The sequence below is a fragment of the Coregonus lavaretus genome, assembly GCF_964263955.1.
Source record: "Coregonus lavaretus genome assembly, chromosome: 22".
Lineage (NCBI taxonomy): Eukaryota > Metazoa > Chordata > Actinopteri > Salmoniformes > Salmonidae > Coregonus > Coregonus lavaretus.
In genome coordinates this window covers 43,490,540-43,512,503 of record NC_140009.1, presented here as the reverse complement: position 1 = coordinate 43,512,503, position 21,964 = coordinate 43,490,540, and the positions used below count along the sequence as shown (strand labels likewise).

The 21,964-nt window shown below is 44.8% G+C and overlaps 1 protein-coding gene across 1 annotated transcript in view; it reads right to left on the bottom strand.

Moving 5' to 3' along the window:
- The window catches only part of LOC311149964 (histone-lysine N-methyltransferase PRDM16-like), a gene marked incomplete at both ends in the record, with an annotated part of 373,121 nt that overhangs the window by 225,279 nt on the left and 125,878 nt on the right, over positions 1–21,964 (bottom strand). Inside the window, one exon of the mRNA XM_084187181.1 lies at positions 10,027–10,080. Coding sequence (XP_084043307.1) covers positions 10,027–10,080 — 54 coding nt within the window. The remainder of the gene's footprint in view (positions 1–10,026; positions 10,081–21,964) is intronic.

Sequence of the window (21,964 nt, the reverse complement as noted above, 5' to 3'; positions counted from 1 at the left end):
TGTGAGCAGGACCAGCAGTGTCATTTGACTTAACAAACGAGGATCGGATGTCGTCAACCTTCTTTTCAAAATGGTTGACGAAGTCATCCACAGAGAGGGGGGTGGGGGGTGGGGGGGGTGGGGTTCAGCAGGGAGGAGAATGTGGCAAAGAGCTTCCTAGGTTTAGAGGCAGATGCTTGGAATTTAGAGTGGTAGAAAGTGGCCTTAGCAGCAGAAACAGATGAAGAAAATGTAGAGAGGAGGGAGTGAAAAGATGCCAGGTCCGCAGGGAGTCTAGTTTTCTTCCATTTCCGCTCAGCTGCCCGGAGCTCTGTTCTGTGAGCTCGCAATGATTCATCAAGCCACGGAGCTGGAGGGGAGGACCGAGCCGGCCGGGAGGATAGGGGACATAGAGAGTCAAAGGATGCAGAAAGGGAGGAGAGGAGGGTTGAGGAGGCAGAATCAGGAGATTGGAGGGAGAAGGATTGAGCAGAGGGAAGAGATGATAGGATGGAAGAGGAGAGAGTAGCGGGAGAGAGAGAGCGAAGGTTGCGACGGCGCATTACCATCTGTGTAGGGGCAGAGTGAGTAGTGTTGGAGGAGAGGGAGAGAGAAAAGGATACAAAGTAGTGGTCGGAGACTTGGAGGGGAGTTGCAGTGAGATTAGTAGAACAACAGCATCTAGTAAAGATGAGGTCAAGCGTATTGCCTGCCTTGTGAGTAGGGGGGGACGGTGAGAGGGTGAGGTCAAAAGAGGAGAGGAGTGGAAAGAAGGAGGCAGAGAGAAATGAGTCAAATGTGGACGTAGGGAGGTTGAAATCCCCCAGAACTGTGAGGGGTGAGCCATCCTCAGGAAAGGAACTTATCAAGGCGTCAAGCTCATTGATGAACTCTCCAAGGGAACCTGGAGGGCGATAGATGACAGGGATATTAAGCTTAAATGGGCTAGTGACTGTGACAGCATGGAATTCAAATGAGGAGATAGACAGATGGGTCAGGGGAAAAATTGAGAATGTCCACTTGGGAGAGATGAGGATTCCTGTGCCACCACCCCGCTGACCAGATGCTCTCGGTGTATACGAGAACACATGGTCAGACGAGGAGAGAGCAGCAGGAGTAGCAGTGTTTTCAGTGGTAATCCATGTTTCCGTCAGCGCCAAGAAGTCGAGGGACTGGAGGGTAGCATAGGCTGAGATGAACTCTGCCTTGTTGGCAGCAGAACGGCAGTTCCAGAGGCTGCCTGAGACCTGGAACTCCACGTGGGAGGTGCGTTCATATTGCATTCACCCAGCTCAATGTAACATTGATAGGTTTAGGCTACCCCATGATACTCGAATGTACACAACATGAGCTGGACGGCAGGTAGCTTAGTGGTTAAGAGCGTTGTGCCAGTAACTGAAAGGTCGCTGGTTCTAATCCCCGAGCCGACTAGGTGAAAAATCTGTCGATGTGCCCTTTAGCAAGGCACTTAACCCTAATTGCTCCTGTAAGTTGCTCTGGATAAGAGCGTCTGCTTAATGACCCAAAAAAATTAATAATGAGGTTGCTACAACCTAGCCTAAACATCCTATATTGTTATCACCATATTAGCTAACGTCATAGTCAACATAGCTACTAGAAATAACCTGTTAGTAAATCCGCTACAATCACGCAGTACAGGGTACAGCAAGCAGTTTAGCAATTACACCGGCGGGCCGCGGTGGCAATAAATTAATAAAAACTAAAGCTTACCTTGACTTGGAAGAGTTCCAGTGTTGTATTTGTATTTATTATGGATCCGCATTAGTTGCTGCCAAGGCAGCAGCTACTCTTCCTGGGGTCCAGCAAAATTAAGGCAGTTTATACCATTTTTAAAACATTACAATACATTCAGAGATTTCACAACACACTGAGTGCCCTCAAGCCCCTACTCCACCACTACCACATATCTACAGTACAAACTCCATGTGTACGTGTGTGTATAGTACGTATGTTTTCGAGTGTGTGTATGCATGTGGCTGTGCCTATGTTTGTGTTGCTTCACAGTCCCCGCTGTTCCATATGGTGTATTTCTTATCAGTTTTTTAAATCTAATTTTACTGCTTGCATCAGTTACTTACATTTACATTTACATCATTTAGCAGACACTCTTATCCAGAGCGACTTACAAATTGGTGCATTCAATTTATGAACTTTTTATGGGGGGTGGGGGAAGAAGGATTACTATTATACTATTCCAGGTATTCCTTAAAGAGGTAGGGTTTCAAGTGTCTCCGGAAGGTGGTCAGTGACTCCGCTGTCCTGGCGTCGTGGAGGAGCTTGTTCCACCATTGGGGTGCCAGAGCAGCGAATAGCTTTGACTGGGCTGAACGGGAACTGTGCTTCCGTAGAGGTAGGGGAGCTAGCAGGCCAGAGGTGGATGAACGTAGTGCCCTCGTTTGGGTGTAGGGTCTGATCAGAGCCTGAAGGTAAGGAGGTGCCGTTCCCCTCAGAGCTCCGTAGGCAAGCACCATGGTCTTGTAGTAGATGCGAGCCTCAACTGGAAGCAAGTGGAGTGTGCAGAGGAGCGGGGTGACATGAGAGAACTTGGGAAGGTTGAACACCAGATGGGCTGCAGCATTCTGGATAAGTTGTACGGGTTTAATGGCACAGGCAGGGAGCCCAGCCAACAGCGAGTTGCAGTAATCCAGACGGGAGGTGACAAGTGCCTGGATTAGGACCTTTGCCGCTTTCTGTGGAATAGAGTTCCATGTAGTCATGGCTCTATGTAGTCCTGTGCGCCTCCCATAGTCTGTTCTGGACTTGGGGACTGTGAAGAGACCTCTTGTGGCATGTCTTGTGGGGTATGCATGGGTGTCCGAGCTGTTTGCCAGTAGTTCAAACAGACAGCTCTGTGCATTCAACATGTCAATAACTCTCACAAAGTAGTGATGAAGTCAATCTCTCCTCCACTTTGAGCCAGGATAGATTGACATGCATATTATTAATATCAGCTCTCTGTGTACATCCAAGGGCCAGCCGTGCTGCCCTGTTCTGTGCCAATTGCAATTTTCCTCAGTCCCTTTTTTTGTGGCACCTGACCACACGACTGAACAGTAGTCCAGGTGCGACAAAAATAGGGCCTGTAGGACCTGCCTTGTTGATAGTGCTGTTAAGAAGGTAGAGTAGCGCTTTATTATGGACAGACTTCTCCCAATCTTAGTTACTGTTGTATCAGTATGTTTTGACCATAACAGTTTACAATCCAGGGTCCACTTAACTCGAACTGATTCTGTTCAGACCAAGGGCAGCCATTTATGTCACCATTGTCTTATTGCCACTAGTGAAAGCGGAGGATAGAATAATTCCTTTCACAGCCTCACCGGACAGAGCAAGGAGGAAATTTGAGTGTGTTCATGCATGTGTGTGCATGTATGCATGTGTGTGTATGTCAGGGTCGTGAATGTCTATACGAGGTCTCCACATTCTTGCGGGCTCCTCTGGTCAGCCCCTCAGGGCCAGGGGCCTGGCTCCTCTGGTCAGCCCCTCAGGGCCAGGGGCCTGGCTCCTCTGGTCAGCCCCTCAGGGCCAGGGGCCTGGCTTCTCTGGTCAGCCCCTCAGGGCCAGGGGCCTTGCTTCTCTGGTAAGCCCCTCAGGGCCAGGGGCCTGGCTTCTCTGTGGCCGTATAATTGCCTTTTCTCCCTCCCCGCTACAGATAGTTAACAGCCCCTTCTGTCTTCCCGGGCTGTTTATTCTACTCTGATTTCCAGCTCCTCTTGGTCATCATTCATCAGCTGCCCGCCACCCCTGGGGAGAAGACCTTGAAGCCCATCTCGTACCCCCGCTCCCAATCCCCCCACACACACCCCTCACTTGTAACCTGGGGGCATATCTGATGGCCCCACATTACGGGAAATGGGCTGCCCCTGTGGTGCGGCAGCGGTGGCAGTGATTATAATATCCTTCCAGATGATCATTTAAAAGAAATTATCATAATGATCAATCAATCATCACTTTATTTACGGGCTGCTTTGCCCCTGAGCAGCGAATTGCTTATGTGACCTGTAATGCTTCTTTCTGTCCCTTAATAAATGTAAGGCCATTTAAAAGAGCACATTTAAAGACTCAATTCCCTGGCTTGATAGAAAAAAAATCTGAGGTCTGCCGCATGCACACATACACACACACACACACACACACACACACACACACACACACACACACCACACACACAGGCACTGCTGACCCCCATCCAACTCTTCTCCCCCCTAACATTTTTCCAACCAGAGCCAAAAACAATTTACTCCCAATCCAGCTAGCAACTGGGGCAACCTCATCCTTCAGAACAGACTGGGAAAGAACAGCTAAAGGGTCACACAGTTCATAACAACCCCTAAACACACACACACACACACTGGATGAATTGTGTTTTTTCCTACTGAAATATCTGAGGCTAAAATCGACAGAGACGGACAAATTAAGTGGGGAAAGGGACGGCAGTACATTTCTCTGCCTGGGTTCCTGTCAAATTAAAGTGTCATTTGTCTCTCCCCCTTCAAAGCATCAAGAGTCCTGCTTTGGGGAACTATGTGTGCACCTCTCATCTTGGACAAACAGAGAGAGAGAGAGGACTTAGTACGTACATAACAAATATATCACTGCTTTATATTTCCATCCACACCTTCAATATAAAAAACCCTTGATGAAAAATAAAAACCCAATCCTTGCACCGTTGAAACGATGGAAAGAGATAGTGCTAAGGAATGAAAAAGAAAGAGAAAGAAAGAGAGAGATAGTGTCATTTGGGGTTAGGATCGGAGGGGACAAAAAGCAATTACAGAATATTGATTGCACTGTAATGAATGAGGGTTTCCATGTCTTAGTACTATCTGCCTCCTGATCTACCTTGTTTGTTTAAACGTGTTCAAAAGGCAGCGACACTCTTCTGTTGGCTGACACACACACGCACACACACACACACACACACGTTTCCCCGAGACCGGGGCAGTGAATGGCAGGTGGGATAAACAGAAGCAGGGATAAAACAGACAGAGACAGACAGATAGACAGATAGGACTGTTCAGAACCCAGCCACAGCTGATCCTATCAACGAGCTGCAATGATAGGCATCACCATTTAATCTAATGCTACCACAATGAGAGAGAGAGAGAGAAAGAAGAGAGAGAGAGGAGGGAGGGAGAAAGGGTACAGAGAAAGAGAAAGACAGAGGTTGAGGGGAAAGTGAGAGAGAGCGATACAGATAGGAATAACAAAGTCACACCTCCTTCAGAGTCTGGGGAGTGAATGGAAGCCCCTGCTCTTACCTAGCTATCGCACCTCCACAGCAGGTTTCACTAAGATTTCACTAAGACATCTTCGTTCCTACCTTTATCCCTCCCTCTGTTTTCATTCTGGTCTCTCGCTTTCTCTTCGTCTATCCGTTTTGGGCTCTAGTCCATCTATCTGGCCCCAAAGCCTCTAGGGACGAGGTATTGTTTTGGTTTCGGGGAGGGATCTGTCGGGTCAAGCACTATGATGGATAAATAGATAATGGTGTAATGTTATGGATGATCTCTCTTCTCCTTTCCTCTCTCTCGCTCTCTCTCTTCCTCTCCCTCTCTTATGGTTTCATTCCAATAGTCAGAGCTCCTTCACTGTGAGTAAACGGAAAAGGAAGAAGAACAGAGGGAGGGAGACCCCACAAGACCTCAGCTGGTTCCTAGACACCACAGAGATAGAGGGATGGAGGACGGAATGGAGGGAGTGAAGGAGTGGAGGACTGCACTGGAGAGGGGAGCAGAGTCAACTCTATAGTCACAGTGGGATGTGTGTGTGTGTTACACCAATGTCCTCTCCCATTAGGATATGGTGACATATGGTTTACGACTTACGTTACATCTTCATCATTTAGCCTACCTAGATGAATAATATCACCACAAAGTGACAGCATTGGATATGACACAGAGCTCAATGAGCTTTGGATAGGGCCATTGTGATGCGCACGAAAACAATATGTACACCACCAGGCAGTATTTGTCTGAGTTTCCCCCATACAATGTCAAATGCTGGAAATACGCTAGATGAATTCAATCCCATTAAGATCATTCTACACCACTTTTTAGGTCATTCACACACTATCGGCGATCCTTGAGGCACTACTTGCAAAAGATCTTACACATCTGAAAACGAGTGAATCGGTCCTATTGGAGGTCACTGCGTAAGAGGAAGTGTGTGTGTGTGTGTGTGTGTGTGTGTGTGTGTGTGTGTGTGTGTGGACACATTTTACCATAACTGTGAGTACCAGAAGTCCTCACAAGAATAGTAAACCAACTAAAATTCAGAGAAGTGAGGACATTTTGCCGGTCCTCACTTGTAAAAAGGCTATTTTAGGCTTAGGGGTTAGGTTTAGGGTAGGCTTAGAATTAGGGTTAGAATTAGGGTTAGGGTTAGGGTTAGAAGTTAAGGTTAGGGTAAGGGTTAGGTTCAGGGCTAGGGTTAGGGGTTAAGGAAAATAGGATTTTGAATGGGAATCAATTGTTGGTACCCCAAAAGGGATAGAACATAGCTGTGTGTGTGTGTCTCTTTGTGTGTGTGTCCGTGTGTGTATCCATATGTGTGTAAGCACGTGTGTGTTCGTCTTAACCATCAGTGTAGGGCCTGCTATTGGGGAGGTGGTCAAGTTAAGTCAACGTAAGACCCACAAGCTTTTTTCCACATTGTAAGAGTGTGTGGCCAGGGGCCGGGCACAACACTGAAAGCTACCTGTGGTCACTTGAAAAAGCAGTGAAAGAGCTCATTGACCGATGCGGCCTTCCGAATTCCTCAAAGAGACCAGAGCTAAACATTGGATTGCATGTTGCTTGTAAAGCCAACTGGAAAGACCCTTCATCATGAAACAAATAGATTCATGTTTAGGGTTTAGGGTTTAAATGAGGGGACAAGTTCATAGAGTATACAGTCGTGGTCAAAAGTTTTGAGAATGACACAAATCCTAATTTTCACAAAGTCTGCTACCTCAGTTTTGATGATGGCATTTTGCATATACTCCAGAATGTCATGAAGAGTGATCAGATGAATTGCAATTAATTGCAAAGTCCCTCTTTGCCCAAAAAACATTTCCACACTCCACTGGCTTCCAGTTGAAGCTCGCATCTACTACAAAACCATGGTGCTTGCCTACGGAGCTGTGAGGGGAACGGCACCTCCTTACCTTCAGGCTCTGATCAGACCCTACACCCAAACGAGGGCACTACGTTCATCCACCTCTGGCCTGCTAGCCCCCCTACCTCTACGGAAGCACAGTTCCCGCTCAGCCCAGTCAAAGCTATTCGCTGCTCTGGCACCCCAATGGTGGAACAAGCTCCCCCATGACGCCAAGACAGCGGAGTCACTGACCACCTTCCGGAGACACTTGAAACCCTACCTCTTTAAGGAATACCTGGAATAGTATAATAGTAATCCTTCTACCCCCACTTTACTACCACTGTCTTTTGTCTAAACTAACACCTGACTTATTTCACCTGCTAGCACTGACTTGTTTAAAGAAATGTACTTACTGTGATCAAGATGTGGTTGTCCCACTGGCTATCCTAAGTTGAATGCACCAATTTGTAAGTCGCTCTGGATAAGAGCATCTGCTAAATGACTTAAATGTTAAATGTTAGTAAGATTGGACCTAAAGCAACCATTTATCAGATCATCAAGAACTTCAAGGAGAGAGGTTCAATTGTTGTGAAGAAGTAGTCAGGGCGCCCAAGAAAGTCCAGCGAGCGCCAGGACCGTCTCCTAAAGTTGATTCAGCTGCGGGATCGGGGCACCACCAGTGCAGAGCTTGCTTAGGAATGGCAGCAGGCAGGTGTGAGTGCATCTGCACGCACAGTGAGGCGAATACTTTTGGAGGATGGCCTGGTGTCAAGAAGGGCAGCAAAGAAGCCCTTCTATCCAGGAAAAACTTCAGGGACAGACTGATATTCTGCAAAAGGTACAGGGATTGGACTGCTGAGGACTGGTGTAAAGTCATTTTCTCTGATGAATCCCCTTTCCGATTGTTTGGGGCATCCGGAAAACACCTTGTCCGGAGAAGACAAGGTGAGCGCTACCATCAGTCCTGTGTCATGGCAACAGTTAAGCATCCTGAGACCATTCATGTGTGGGGTTGCTTTTCAGCCAAGGGAGTGGGCTCACTCACAATTTTGCATAAGAACACAGCCATGAATAAAGAATGGTACCAACACATCCTCCGAGAGCAACTTCTCCCAACCATCCAAGAACAGTTTGGTGACGACCAATGCCTTTTCCAGCATGATGGAGCACCTTGTCATTAGGCAAAAGTGATAACTAAGTGGCTCGGGGAACAAAACGTCACAATTTTGGGTCCATGGCCAGAATTTGTGGTCGATCCTCAAGAGGCGGGTGGACAAACAAAAACCCACAAATTCTGACAAACTCCAAGCATTGATTATGCAAGAATGGGCAGCCATCAGTCAGGATGTGGCCCAGAAGTTAATTGACAGCATGCCATGGTGGATTGCAGAGGTCTTGAAAAAGAAGGGTCAACACTACAAATATTGACTCTTTGCATAAACTTAATGTAATTGTCAATAAAAGCCTTTGACACTTATGGAATGCTTGTAATTATACTTCAGTATACCATAGTAACATCTGACAAAAATATCTCATAACACTGAAGCAGCAAACTTTGTGAAGACCAATACTTATGTCATTCTCAAAACTTTGACCACGACTGTACATACAGTAACTGAGGGTCATATTCCCTAGGCACCAAACTGAAGACTGAAAAAGAGAGGGAACTCATGGGGCTGCATCGCAATAGTCAAGCTCCGGGGGGGTTAGCTTACAACGTCACAAAAACAATGTGCTACCTTAATGGGGCCGAAGTTTGTGAGTTACTGTGATTCTGGATGGACAGATGGCTCATAACAATGACAAGAAACTGCCATGTGGGGCATCGTTAGTTGCTAATTTCAGCTAGTTTAATATTTTTCTTGATACCATGTCTTGTTTTGAGGTGTTTTGACTGACTTCATGTCATGGCTAATATGTCAAAAATCTGCTAGCTAGCTAACCAAAAACTGTAACAATGTATTTGAGAGACAACAAGTGCTTATTGTGCTAATGTATTATGTTTTTCATAAACATTAGAGACTTAATATTGTTTACATGTTGTTAACATTCTAAGCTAACCCTGTTGGTTTTGCCCCATAGCTGCGCACGCATCGGTTTTGTTGCTAAACAACCAACCCATCTATATACTGCAATACTTTTGACCAGGGCCATATGGGATGCATGGCTGGAGTGTGTGGGCCGGACCATGGCTATAGGTTTCCACTGATTCTCCTAACAGGTGTCCCTCCCTCCCTTCTTTCTTTCTCCCCCCAGCCATTGTTTTTTCACGCACCATTAACTTTATACTTGAACTCTCTCCCTTTCCGCAGTGACCCGACGACACTGGCCGTAAAAGCCAACGGCCCGCCCCTCAATAAATGTATCACCTCATAAAGATGTGGCCTCTGGTGTCATGGTCAATGGGACGTATCGACAACACAAAGACCAATGACTGAGAATCTCTCTCTCTCTCTCTCTCTCTCTCTCTCTCTCTCTCTCTCTCTCTCTCTCTCTCTCTCTCTCTCTCTCTCTCTCTCTCTCTCTCTCTCTCTCTCTCTCTCTCTCTCTCTCTCTCTCTCTCTCTCTCTCTCTCTCTCTCTCTCTCTCTCTCTCTCTCTCTCACACACACACAAACACACACACACACACACACACACTCCTCACAGCATCATTCACAGTGACAGCAAGACAATCCACTGGTCATGTTATGGGAAGCTGGGCAGCTTGTATTCCAATTCCCGACGAATGGGAATGGGAATATACCTGTATCTATAATATGTGGTTTGAAATGGACTTCACATCTGAAATGATGAAGGTATGTGGTATCAAAGTAGCAGTGTGTGTGTGTGTGCAATGACAACAACAATGTACAGTAGGGTGACCCCAGGAGTGGCAGGGTATGTCGACACTGTCTGCACCTCTATGACCAAACAAACAACAGCAATACATCTCTATATGTCTTACCTTTTTGATGCAGCTCTCCGGAGAGGACATCACCTCGTGGTCATTCAGCATCTGCTGTGAAGAAAACAAAGAAAACGTTTTAAAACTCGACAGAAGTAACAGCCTCCTCATTCCATTGACACATTGACGTAGCGCTCTGAAGAACATCTGACCAAACGCTACCATAGTCTCTTCCATTAGTCATGACCGTAGCGGCCTGATGTGCAGGGGACTTCATGAACCATTGACCTACGATAAAACCAGGGACTCAAGTTACGGAGCAACCCCCACCCCATCCCCAAGGCCCATATTAAAACCTCTTAGATGTAAGGTCCCCTGTTTTGGGGACCTGTGTGGTTCTGGTACTGGTTCCGATCGACATTGTCGCTTATAAATCGATCTGTAGACAATGTAGAAATGGCTTAGGTGAAACTACTTGAAGCTGTAATGTCCCTCTTACCATTTCATTCGCTCTTCCGACTGTCCATCAACTCCTGGCTGAACCCTACATCGCAGCCACTGACAAAGCACATGCCTGCAATCGTTACATCGTAGCGCAGCAGGGGAGCACATTCAGAGATCGATTTATAGCCATTCATCTAAAATAATTCATAGATTTTTAACAAAAAACACGTTCTGTTTTGTCATAGACAGACAATAGGGGAACGGGGGAACGGGGGAGGAATATGCGACTGTATTCCGAGCAGCTATCTCATATGGAATCTGATCTGGGGAATCAGGTTGAATGGACCTTCTCAAAGAGAGATTATGGTCTGTGTGGACGGTAAAGCAGGATCGGGGTTCCATAAACATTGGCACGGATTTTGCCCATGCGTGATTATTCCCGAACCTAGCCCCATTCGTTCTAATGGAGCGAGAGCTCGATTTCTCACACGTTGGCTTGTACAAAATCGTTAAGTACATCACTAACTGTAAATCTCCAAGTCTCTTACGGTTTAATAGTAATTGTTTTGTCGATGTATCATGTGTGAACATGGTTATGACACTGCCTCTTGACCATCCAGGGCTCCATTGAAAGAGACTTGAAAGAGATCTCACTTGGTTAAAAGCCCAATGTAGCCCTTTTTATCTTAATATCAAATAATTTCTGGGTAACCATTAAGTACCTTGCAAAGGTAATTTCTCAAGCAAGAATTTTGCTACAACTGTCTGGGAGTGGTCTGAGTGGGGATGTCACCAGGCCGGCCAAAACTCCATCCCACCAAAACACGGTGAAATTTCAGGTGGTCTTTTCAAATAGCTCTTATACTAAAAGGGCAGTATCATCACTTTCCCAATTTCACAGTATTATTCCAACCTCATAGTGTGGATACACTGTATATACACTGCTCAAAAAAATAAAGGGAACACTTAAACAACACATCCTAGATCTGAATGAATGAAATAATCTTATTAAATACTTTTTTCTTTACATAGTTGAATGTGCTGACAACAAAATCACACAAAAATTATCAATGGAAATCAAATTCATCAACCCATGGAAAACCACACTACAGGCTGATCCAACTTTGATGTAATGTCCTTAAAACAAGTCAAAATGAGGCTCAGTAGTGTGTGTGGCCTCCACGTGCCTGTATGACCTCCCTACAACGCCTGGGCATGCTCTTGATGAGGTGGCGGATGGTCTCCTGAGGGATCTCCTCCCAGACCTGGACTAAAGCATCCGCCAACTCCTGGACAGTCTGTGGTGCAACGTGGCGTTGGTGGATGGAGCGAGACATGATGTCCCAGATGTGCTCAATTGGATTCAGGTCTGGGGAACGGGCGGGCCAGTCCATAGCATCAATGCCTTCCTCTTGCAGGAACTGCTGACACACTCCAGCCACATGAGGTCTAGCAATGTCTTGCATTAGGAGGAACCCAGGGCCAACCGCACCAGCATATGGTCTCACAAGGGGTCTGAGGATCTCATCTCGGTACCTAATGGCAGTCAGGCTACCTCTGGCGAGCACATGGAGGGCTGTGCGGCCCCCCAAAGAAATGCCACCCCACACCATGACTGACCCACCGCCAAACTGGTCATGCTGGAGGATGTTGCAGGCAGCAGAACGTTCTCCACGGTGTCTCCAGACTCTGTCACGTCTGTCACATGTGCTCAGTGTGAATCTGCTTTCATCTGTGAAGAGCACAGGGCGCCAGTGGCGAATTTGCCAATCTTGGTGTTCTCTGGCAAATGCCAAACGTCCTGCATGGTGTTGGGCTGTAAGCACAACCCCCACCTGTCGACGTCGGCCCTCATACCACCCTCATGGAGTCTGTTTCTGACCGTTTGAGCAGACACATGCACATTTGTGGCCTGCTGGAGGTCATTTTGCAGGGCTCTGGCAGTGCTCCTCCTGCTCCTCCTTGCACAAAGGCGGAGGTAGAGGTCCTGCTGCTGGGATGTTGCCCTCCTACGGCCTCCTCCACGTCTCCTGATGTACTGGCCTGTCTCCTGGTAGCGCCTCCATGCTCTGGACACTATGCTGACAGACACAGCAAACCTTCTTGCCACAGCTCGCATTGATGTGCCATCCTGGATGAGCTGCACTACCTGAGCCACTTGTGTGGGTTGTAGACTCCGTCTCATGCTACCACTAGAGTGAAAGCACTGCCAGCATTCAAAAGTGACCAAAATATCAGCCAGGAAGCATAGGAACTGAGAAGTGGTCTGTGGTCACCACCTGCAGAACCACTTCTTTATTGGGGGTGTCTTGCTAATTGCCTATAATTTCCACCTGTTGTCTATTCCATTTGCACAACAGCATGTGAAATTTATTGTCAATCAGTGTTGCTTCCTAAGTGGACAGTTTGATTTCACAGAAGTGTGATTGACTTGGAGTTACATTGTGTTGTTTAAGTGTTCCCTTTATTTTTTTGAGCAGTGTATAAAACACATACAAATCTTGTTTTTGCACTGGGCCTTTAAATAAAGATCAAATAAAATTGGAAAGGTGATCTAGTATTGTCATTAGACCTCAGTGTCTCAAATTTCCTGCCAAGGGAGACTGAGATCCAGTTTGAAAAGGCACCCTATTCACTACATAGTGCACTACTTTTGACCAGGGCCCATAGGGATCTGGTCAAAAGTAGTACACTAGTGAATAGAGTCCCATTTCAGACGTGCCATTTAAGTGAATAGGATGCAATTTCAGACGTGCCATTTCAGTGAATAGCATGCCATTTCAGACATCTGTATTTCAGACTCATCCATGTGTGCCGCAGACAGACAGACAGTGCTGTGCACCAGAGCTGTAGTTCCCACCATTAAACTGTCAGTTGATCTCCCAGCACACTGAATGGAAGCAATTACAACACAGATACTTACAAGAGTACACGTACGCTACTTACATCTATAATTTAATCCTCAGCCTTGTCAAAGCCATCCCCTGTCGTAAAAACAAAATCAGGTGGCGCATGTAAATGACACTATTTTAAACAAGCGTGGAGTCAGAAATCTAAACCGAGTGACTACTAGGTCTTTGTATTTGCATTTGGTCCGCCGCAGCACATGTGCAACTCATAAGCCCTCTTGGTCCATCACACATGCACACCAGCATCCAAATACACACTTGGTGTGTGTTTATAAATGGCTGTTGTGCTGTTACACTACTCAGGGGCACGGCTTTTGAGAATGCCAGAGCCAGTCACCCAACTACAGAGAGCGAGAGAGCGAGAGAGAGAGAGAGAGAGAGAGAGAGAGAGAGAGAGAGAGAGAGAGAGAGAGAGAGAGAGAGAGAGAGAGAGAGAGAGAGAGAGAGAGGAGGCCGAGAAAAAGGAGATAAAAGATGGAGCTGGCTCGGTGGTGTTTGTGTGTGTGTGTGTGTGTGTGTGTGTGTGTGTGTGTGTGTGTGTGTGTGTGTGTGTGTGTGTGTGTGTGTGTGTTCACACGCCTGTGTGTGGCGCTGCATGTTTCTGTGTGTGGTGGTGGTGGTGCTGATAAGAAGAACCTTCTTTCACATTCCGGGCCATCCTGTTCACCTTGTGCTCCGACAATAGTCCTTAGAGTGATGTGCACAGATAACAGAGAGAGAGAGAGAGAGAGAGAGAGAGAGAGAGAGAGAGACCGAGAGAAGAGGATGGAGGAGAGAAGATATAGAAAAAAGAAAGAGAAGATAGATAAAGAGCAAGAGGAGAAAGAGAGGGAGAGAGAAAGGAGGACGAGGATAGACAGAGAAGAGAGAGGGGGCTTTCCCCCCTATGGTAATAGGTGGAGGCCAGCAGTAATAGTTTACAAAGCAACAGCTTCATTGAGTCTGCAAAACACTACCAGGCACCCCAAACTCCCTCCCGCTCCCCTCCACCCTAACGACACGCCAAACATAAATATGTGTATGTATCAAATTGTGCGAGAGTAACCCGAAACTGAGACATGCAAACAGGCACAAGCGGTTAAACTGACGGTTTAATGTCTTTCAGCTTTTGGGTTAGACCCGTTCATTCCCTCCTCATCCTCCTCTTCCTCTGCTGGTGCGCTCCAAATTGCGACATGACAGAATTTTCCTCAAAAAAAAGATTTGGTTTTCGTTTTGCATTGAGCTTCGAAAACAAGCTGCCTTAAATGAATTTAAGCTGTAAATATCAAAACATCTCAGTTGAAGTTGGTGTGTACTCTTTAGAGCGGTGATCAATGGGGCCTCCTGCGCTTTTACACGTGGGGTTATAGGTGTGATGAGCTAGACCCAAGGCTGTCTCGCTCTCCCTCTCTCTCTTTGTTTTACTATCCTTGTGGGGACCAAACAATTGATTCCCATTCATTCCCCTAACCCTAACCCTTAACCTAACCCTAATCTTAACCCTAAACCCTAAACCTAACTCCTAAACTTAAGCCTAAACCTAACCCTTAACCCCTAACCCTAATTGCAACCCTAAACCTTACCCTCAAGCCTAAAATAGCCTTTTTCCTTGTGGGGGCCGGCGAACTGTCCCCACCGTGGGGACTGGCAAAATGTCCCCAGAATTGTACTTGTTTTACTATTCTTGTGTGGACTTTTGGTCCCTACAAGGATAGTAAACAGCCAGGTCACCCGTGATAAAAGTCAGTTTTCGACATCCATTCATGTCTGAGGACATCGGGAGATGACGTGAAAACCGGCCACTAGGGGCAACAGTGACCGTTGTTAACTTCTAGTAGGTTTTGGTTTTGCTAGGGCGTTGTGGACGGGGATGATGGATGGGCGTAAGCATCTGCCTTTGATTCCAAAGGTTGGAATTTCAAATCCAGCGATAAAGTTGTTTTTGAGATGTTTATTTTAAGCCTATCCCAAACCTTAACCCTTACCATAACCATTTGGAGTTAATGCTTAACCTTAAAGATTTGGAGTTAATGCCTAAACTTAACCTTAAACACATTTGGAAATTGACGTTTGCAACAACTTTCATTATCTTTATGTCTTATTGCTAAATTTAGAGTGTAAATATAGTTTTCAGCACGTGCTCAATCATTTGACAAATATGAAATCCATATTTTTCTTTCATGCACAAATCATTTTGGGATTCGCTCCAGATATCATACATGGTATGGCCGGATATTGACTCATTAGATATCCTGAGATAGGCATACTGTATGTGGACATCTTATTTTCTCTATATGATGACAAATACTGACAGTAGGCCTATTTTCTCAGTACATACAATGAATATGCTCTTGCCCGAGGTCCATATCAGGATCTTGAAATGCTTTTTGATATGCTAAATAAGGACCATTTCTGATGCTTATTTGAGTTTTGAATGTCTTCAATAATTTGACAAATATTCAATCCATATAATTTTTTCAGACACTAGCTATAATTTTTGGATTTCCTCTGCATAAAGGCGCATGCAAACCGCAAGCTAAAAGCTGGTAGCCTAACAACAAGAATCATGTATTTTCTACTGTGGAGTTCGAACTGTATTTTTTTATTTGGGCGCCACAGATGGGTTTGTGGTTGAACTGACAACTGGAGAATCAAAGACATGAGAAGCTATTCAGTAAATACCTCAAAGAAGTTAATGCTAAAGTGAGTAACTAATTTGAGATGTTTTATTTATCTTAGTAACTAGAATCAAGAACGTTAGCTACTTTGGCCAGCTGACAGCTAACTGGTAGCCTAGCTAGCTAGCTAACAAATAACTAAATTGCCTTCCCTTCAGGGAAAAACATTTTTACCCCCTATCAAGCCTCAAGGTGAAAGCTAACATTTGAAAATGTTTAGGTGTATTTTGTATTACTGGTTAATATACGCTGCTAGCTAACTAACTTAACTAGCTAGCTAACTAATGTTAGCAACTTGGCTAGCTGGCTAGCTTGTTCCAATTTGTGTTCTCATCATGAATGAAGCAGGTAGAGTAGCTATCTTGTGGTATGGTTATATGAAATGACAATATTTTATTTGATTGATGATTTATGCATTAACAGTTTGGAGTGGATCACAGACCAACACTACCACCACATTGGGTCTGGACTGCGAGGGACCGTCACTGATGACCCAATCTGCATGCATCACATCCATAATCCATAACAAACAGGGCAGGCTGGGGTATTGAGGGTGTGCAACTTTTATTTTCTGTTAAATAAATAAAATACATTTTTAGCAAAGATTGGCCCACGTTTGCATCTTTACAGAAAACGTGTTGTGAATGGAGCCCTGGATTTTCTATGCTGCATTTTTTAAACAGAAATAGCAGAGATGTGCTTTGGAAATAGCATCTTGGATTCATTGTATATGGTGCAAATCTATGCTCAGATATGTCACCTTCATGTGAAGAAGCACAATGATTTTCTGCACCTGAACAGGTAAAATAATTTGGGCGCTGGACATTGATCATGAGTCGCATTTAGCCCATTTTCGATAACACATACGAGGATGAATATTACATATCATGTAAGGATATCTATTGAAATTATGCATTTTTTGAAATACTGATATATAAATGATAAGGTAATGACTACAGATATGATACATTTCTGAAAATATATGGATTCGTTCATTCCTAAGTATAAAGGTATGTCAGCATGTTGACACATACCCTTTCCAGAGTTAGAAAATTATACAAATATGTAAGCGGGTGCACGTGCATCAGGTGTGTGTCTTGAACGTATCTCACCCCATATATCTTTCTGAACTCATTCGGTAGCAGGGAGACTTCTGAGGTCCAGATTGGATGCATGTAGAAACTGTCCCATTACGGAGAATATCCAAGCTCCATATATGAAATTAATGACATGCATATCTGGAGCATGTCTACTCCTTATATCTAATAAAATGTCAGATATCCAGAAAAATATAGATAAAGATATCCCCTGATATTGACCCTTCTCACCCAGTGCAAACTCACACACACACACTCCTCAGCCTTACAGAGACCCCGCCAAGCAAATAAATAGCCTATTAATTAGAAGAAGGGAAAAAGTGATTGGCCACCCTGACTATCACCAACATTTGATTTATTACCCCGTGTCACTAACGTTTCAAAGTCACTTTTTCTCCATGTCAGGGGGAACACTCAAAACAGAGGAGTGCTTATTTCTGGATCCCTTGACAGAACTGTTAAAAATTGTCGGGGAGGGTGGGGTAAGTTGAAAATGTTTTACATTTAGCATCACTGTCAAGAGAAATATAGTATTCTTTCTAACAAAGATATCTACATATAACTCAGGATGTTGTGTATCCTTGGAAATAATCAGAATTTATGTAAACATTACATTTTTGAAAACATAGGTTGTCCAAAATATGATATAGGGTAAGTTGAGCCGCAGGACAGGATAAGTTAAGCGCCTACAGAACAAATGTCTGTACTGAATGAAATATAACCACTACACTCTTAGAAAAAAGGGTTCCAAAAGGGTTCTTCAGCTGTCCCCATAGGATAATCATTTTTCGTTCCAGGTAGGACCCTTTTTGGTTCCAGATAGAACCCGTTTGGGTTTCATGTAGAACCCTCTGTGGAAAGGGTTCTACGTGGCACCAAAAAGGGTTCTACCTGGAACCAAAAGCATTCTACCTGGAACTAAAAAGAGTTCCTCCTTTTAGGTTCAAGACAGCACCTTTTTTTTTTCTAAGAGTACCTTTTTTAAACCATGTCTATCAACACAATCACAATTTATTTGTCTTTTAATTATTTTAAGCACATTAACACAGGCTTACTACCTAACAAACACTAAACACTTTTATGATCGGCCCAGCTGTTATCTCATATCGACTGGGAAGAAAACACTTCCATTGGCTCAACTTACCCCAAGGCAAACATTTTGACTATATTAGCCCACACAGCTACAAGGATGCACTTTCATGCTAGGTTTAGGACATCATGTTGAAGCTTATAGAGACCCCTTAAATAATCTATTTCGGTTTAAATACAAGCAACATGAAAACTCAAACAGAATAAAGTAATTAGTAAAATTAATACATTTGACTTGGTGAAAATCTTTTTTTTGGGACCTCACTTGCTTACCACTTTTTCCATGTAGTTTCTTCCTTCACAGACTCCATGACATGATGACCTCATCCTAACTATTTGGTCAAATTATCAATTTTGTGTATGGTTTCCTAGAAACAAGGGTGGCTCAACTTACCTCTTTGGCTCAATTTACCCCACTCTCCCCTACCCTTGTTGTCCTATCTGCGCTAAGCTAACTTGCACTAACTTGTTAATGTCCCTTATGGACATGACAAGCAGAGAAACTATAGAAAACTACAGCAATTAGCGATGGTGTCATGCAGACAATGGAAGGAGTGTATCTGGGCACAAAAGCCCTCTTTTGTGTGTGTGTCTGAGTGTGTGTTTTTGCACAACTACAAACGTAGTTGTTACCCCGCCACTTTAGCTTCATTCGCAGGGACACGCCGTGTTGATTGAGCGTACAAAAGAAAACTCAGCGAATGGGCTGGCCGTGTTGTTACAGCCCCACATCGTTGCCAGCCAGGCGCACTCTGAGCAAATCGGGCCCAGTAATTTCCAGAACTACTAGCAACTTCTTTTCTTTTTCTTCTCTCTATCCCTCAGAGGCTGTCTTTATTAAGACCTACTACAAGCACATGTGGTTGTTTGCATTCAGAACTTCAGTGAACCCCTGAGAATAAGCCCTCACCACATCACAAGACACAATCAAAACTCTCTAATCATTGCAAGTCCAGGAAACTACTCAGAGAGCAGCGACAAACACTGGAGCATCCCAGCTGTACAGAAGTGATACAGTAAAAATAGAGTTGTACAGCAACAAAAAAAGAGACCACTTTCAGAGTTTCGCTGTAGGAAAATGTTGGCACTCATTGCCAAAAACAATTCTCATCAAGTCTGGATAATATGACGCAATATAGCACCACGGCCAATGGATGGGTATGGATGTCAGAAGCCGCAAGTTTCCAAAAAGAAACACCAGCAAACAGACCTCAAGGCCTTTTGAATCAACAGACTGACAATCCATTGGCTACAGGAGCCACACCAAGAATGCCACAAAATTGATGTTTTGCTATGCAGTTATTGAGAACTTTCTCCAGCGCTGGCGCCCTGACAATAGTTAATTGTAGCATTGCCCTGGACATTATTGATTTCTTGACATTTAGATTAGTGCGGATGCGGTCTTGTGCAACGACACGTTTGCGAGTTGCATAATAAACCGCTGAACTTCCCTGTGCGTGTGTGAGAAAGAGAGAGAGAGAAAGAGAGAGAGAGAGAGAGAGAGAGCGAGAGAGAGAGAGAGAGAGAGAGAGAGAGAGAGAGAGAGAGAGAGAGAGAGAGAAACGACCTCTGTTTTTCACTGCTCTGCCATCTAAACTGGGCCCTAAAGGGCTTTCCACAGTGATTTCAAGGTCTACACAAACGGAGCCACAGAGCCCCGTTTGCGGCGCGTTCCAAAAATTCAGCCACACAAAAATACGAAGAACTACAGTGATATTGAGTTGCACCCCCCCGTTTGCCCTCAGAACAGCCTCAATTCGTCGGGGCATGGACTCTACAAGGTGTCAAAAGCGTTCCACAGGGATGCTGGCCCATGTTGACGCCAATGTTTCCCACAGTTGTGTCAAGTTGGCTGGATGTCCTTTGGGTGGTGGATCATTCTTGATACACATGGGAAACTGTTGAGCGTGAAAAACCCAGCATTGCAGTTCTTGACACAAACCGGTGCGCTTGGCACCTACTACCATACTCCGTTCAAAGGCAATTCAATATGTTGTTTTGCTCATTCACCCTCTGAATGGCATACATACAAATTCCATTTCTCAATTGTTTCGAAGCTTAAAAATCCTTCTTTAACCTGTCTCCTCCCCTTCATCTACACTGATTGGTAGATTTAACAAGTGACATCAATAAGGGATCATAGCCACGCTGTACAGTGGTATAAATAAATAATGTATGCACTAACTGTAAATCGCTCTGGATAACAGCGTCTGCTAAATGACAAAAAATGTAAATGTAAAAAAATAGCCTTCACCTGGATTCACCAGGTCAGTCTATCAGTGGAGGCTGCTGATGGGAGAACGGCTCATAATAATGCCTCGAACGGAAACCATGTGTTTGATGTATTTGATACCATTCCACCTATTCCGGTCCAGCCATTACCACGAGCCTGTCCTCCCCAATGAAGGTGCCACCAACCTTCTGTGCAGTCTATATCATGGAAAGAGCAGGTGTTTTAAATGTTTTGTACACTCAGCGTACGTAGAGCCTTTCACTATCATGTCAAATCACAGCAAATTAATCACCAGCACCAGCCTCGCTCAACCCTTCACAGCCGACAAATATCACTAGTCTGCAGTTTTTTTAATGAAATCCCATTGATAGCCCTGGACCAAAACAGATTTTCCCTTTCTCCCTCTCACTTTCTCCCTCCCTCTCTCCTTCTCACTCTCTCACTGTTGATCTCGCTCCAGAATAAGCTGAATCTTGTTTGAGTAAAGATACTATCTGACTGGATAGGTTTTTTTTGGACTCAGTTTGTGTTCCCGGGTCATTTGTCCTCAGCAGGGTGTAAAGGGGCTATTTTGGGACTTCCCAACACAGATACGACGATGGAGCCGACACAAAACAAGTCGCTGCGCTATCACTACTTAAAACATATTTCAACATTGAGCCTGCTCAAGAAAGAACACAGTGAAAGAGGGAGGGAAATCCTCCCTGCTAAATACCAGGAAGCTAGGCGGCGATCTGATAGAATATATTTATGAAGACTTTAATAAGCTGAGGACATGAAGTCTGCCAAGGCAAACATCAAGGCAGCCCTGATAGCAGAATGCTCCGCAGCTATTGATGGGGGGGGGGCAATTAAAATAATGGCTCCCAGCTTAGCATTGTTTAATTCCATATTACGGCCTTATCAACGTCTTCGACTTTGGCTGTCAGTCAAATGTGAGAAAGGCATACAGACCGTGGCAGCGGATGGCAGAGGAATGCACTAGTCCTATTGTCCAGGCCCAACACAAAGGTGAGAGAGATCAGAGATTGGTTTGACACTTATCACGTCGGGGCTAAAGCTAACAACGTTATTACTCAATGTATCGGGATGGGGGCGGGTGTTGGTTGACGGAACTGAAACCTTCCGAGAGTGGAAACACAAAGGGTAGATTTGGCAGGTAAACACACTGTGTGGGCCCGTCACAACCACTTCTCAAACACAACAGGCATGTTTACACTACGAGCAATGACCCTGGAGTCCTTTAAGAGTTCCCATGATTTATGCTTGGGCAAATGTCACAATAAAATATTACGGGAGCTTTTCAATAAAACCCGGGATGAGCTGCTTCATCGTTTCAATGTGCAGTATGATTCGTATCAAAGTATTATCCATACAAGCGACATAAGATCTTCAGAAAGAATCCATACCCCTTGACGTATTACACATGTTGTTGTGTTACAGCCTGAATTCAAAATGGATTAAAACGGTTATGTTTTCTTACCCATCTACACACAATACTCCATAATGACAAAGTGAAAACATGTTTATATAAATTTTTGCACATTTATTGAAAATGAAATAGAG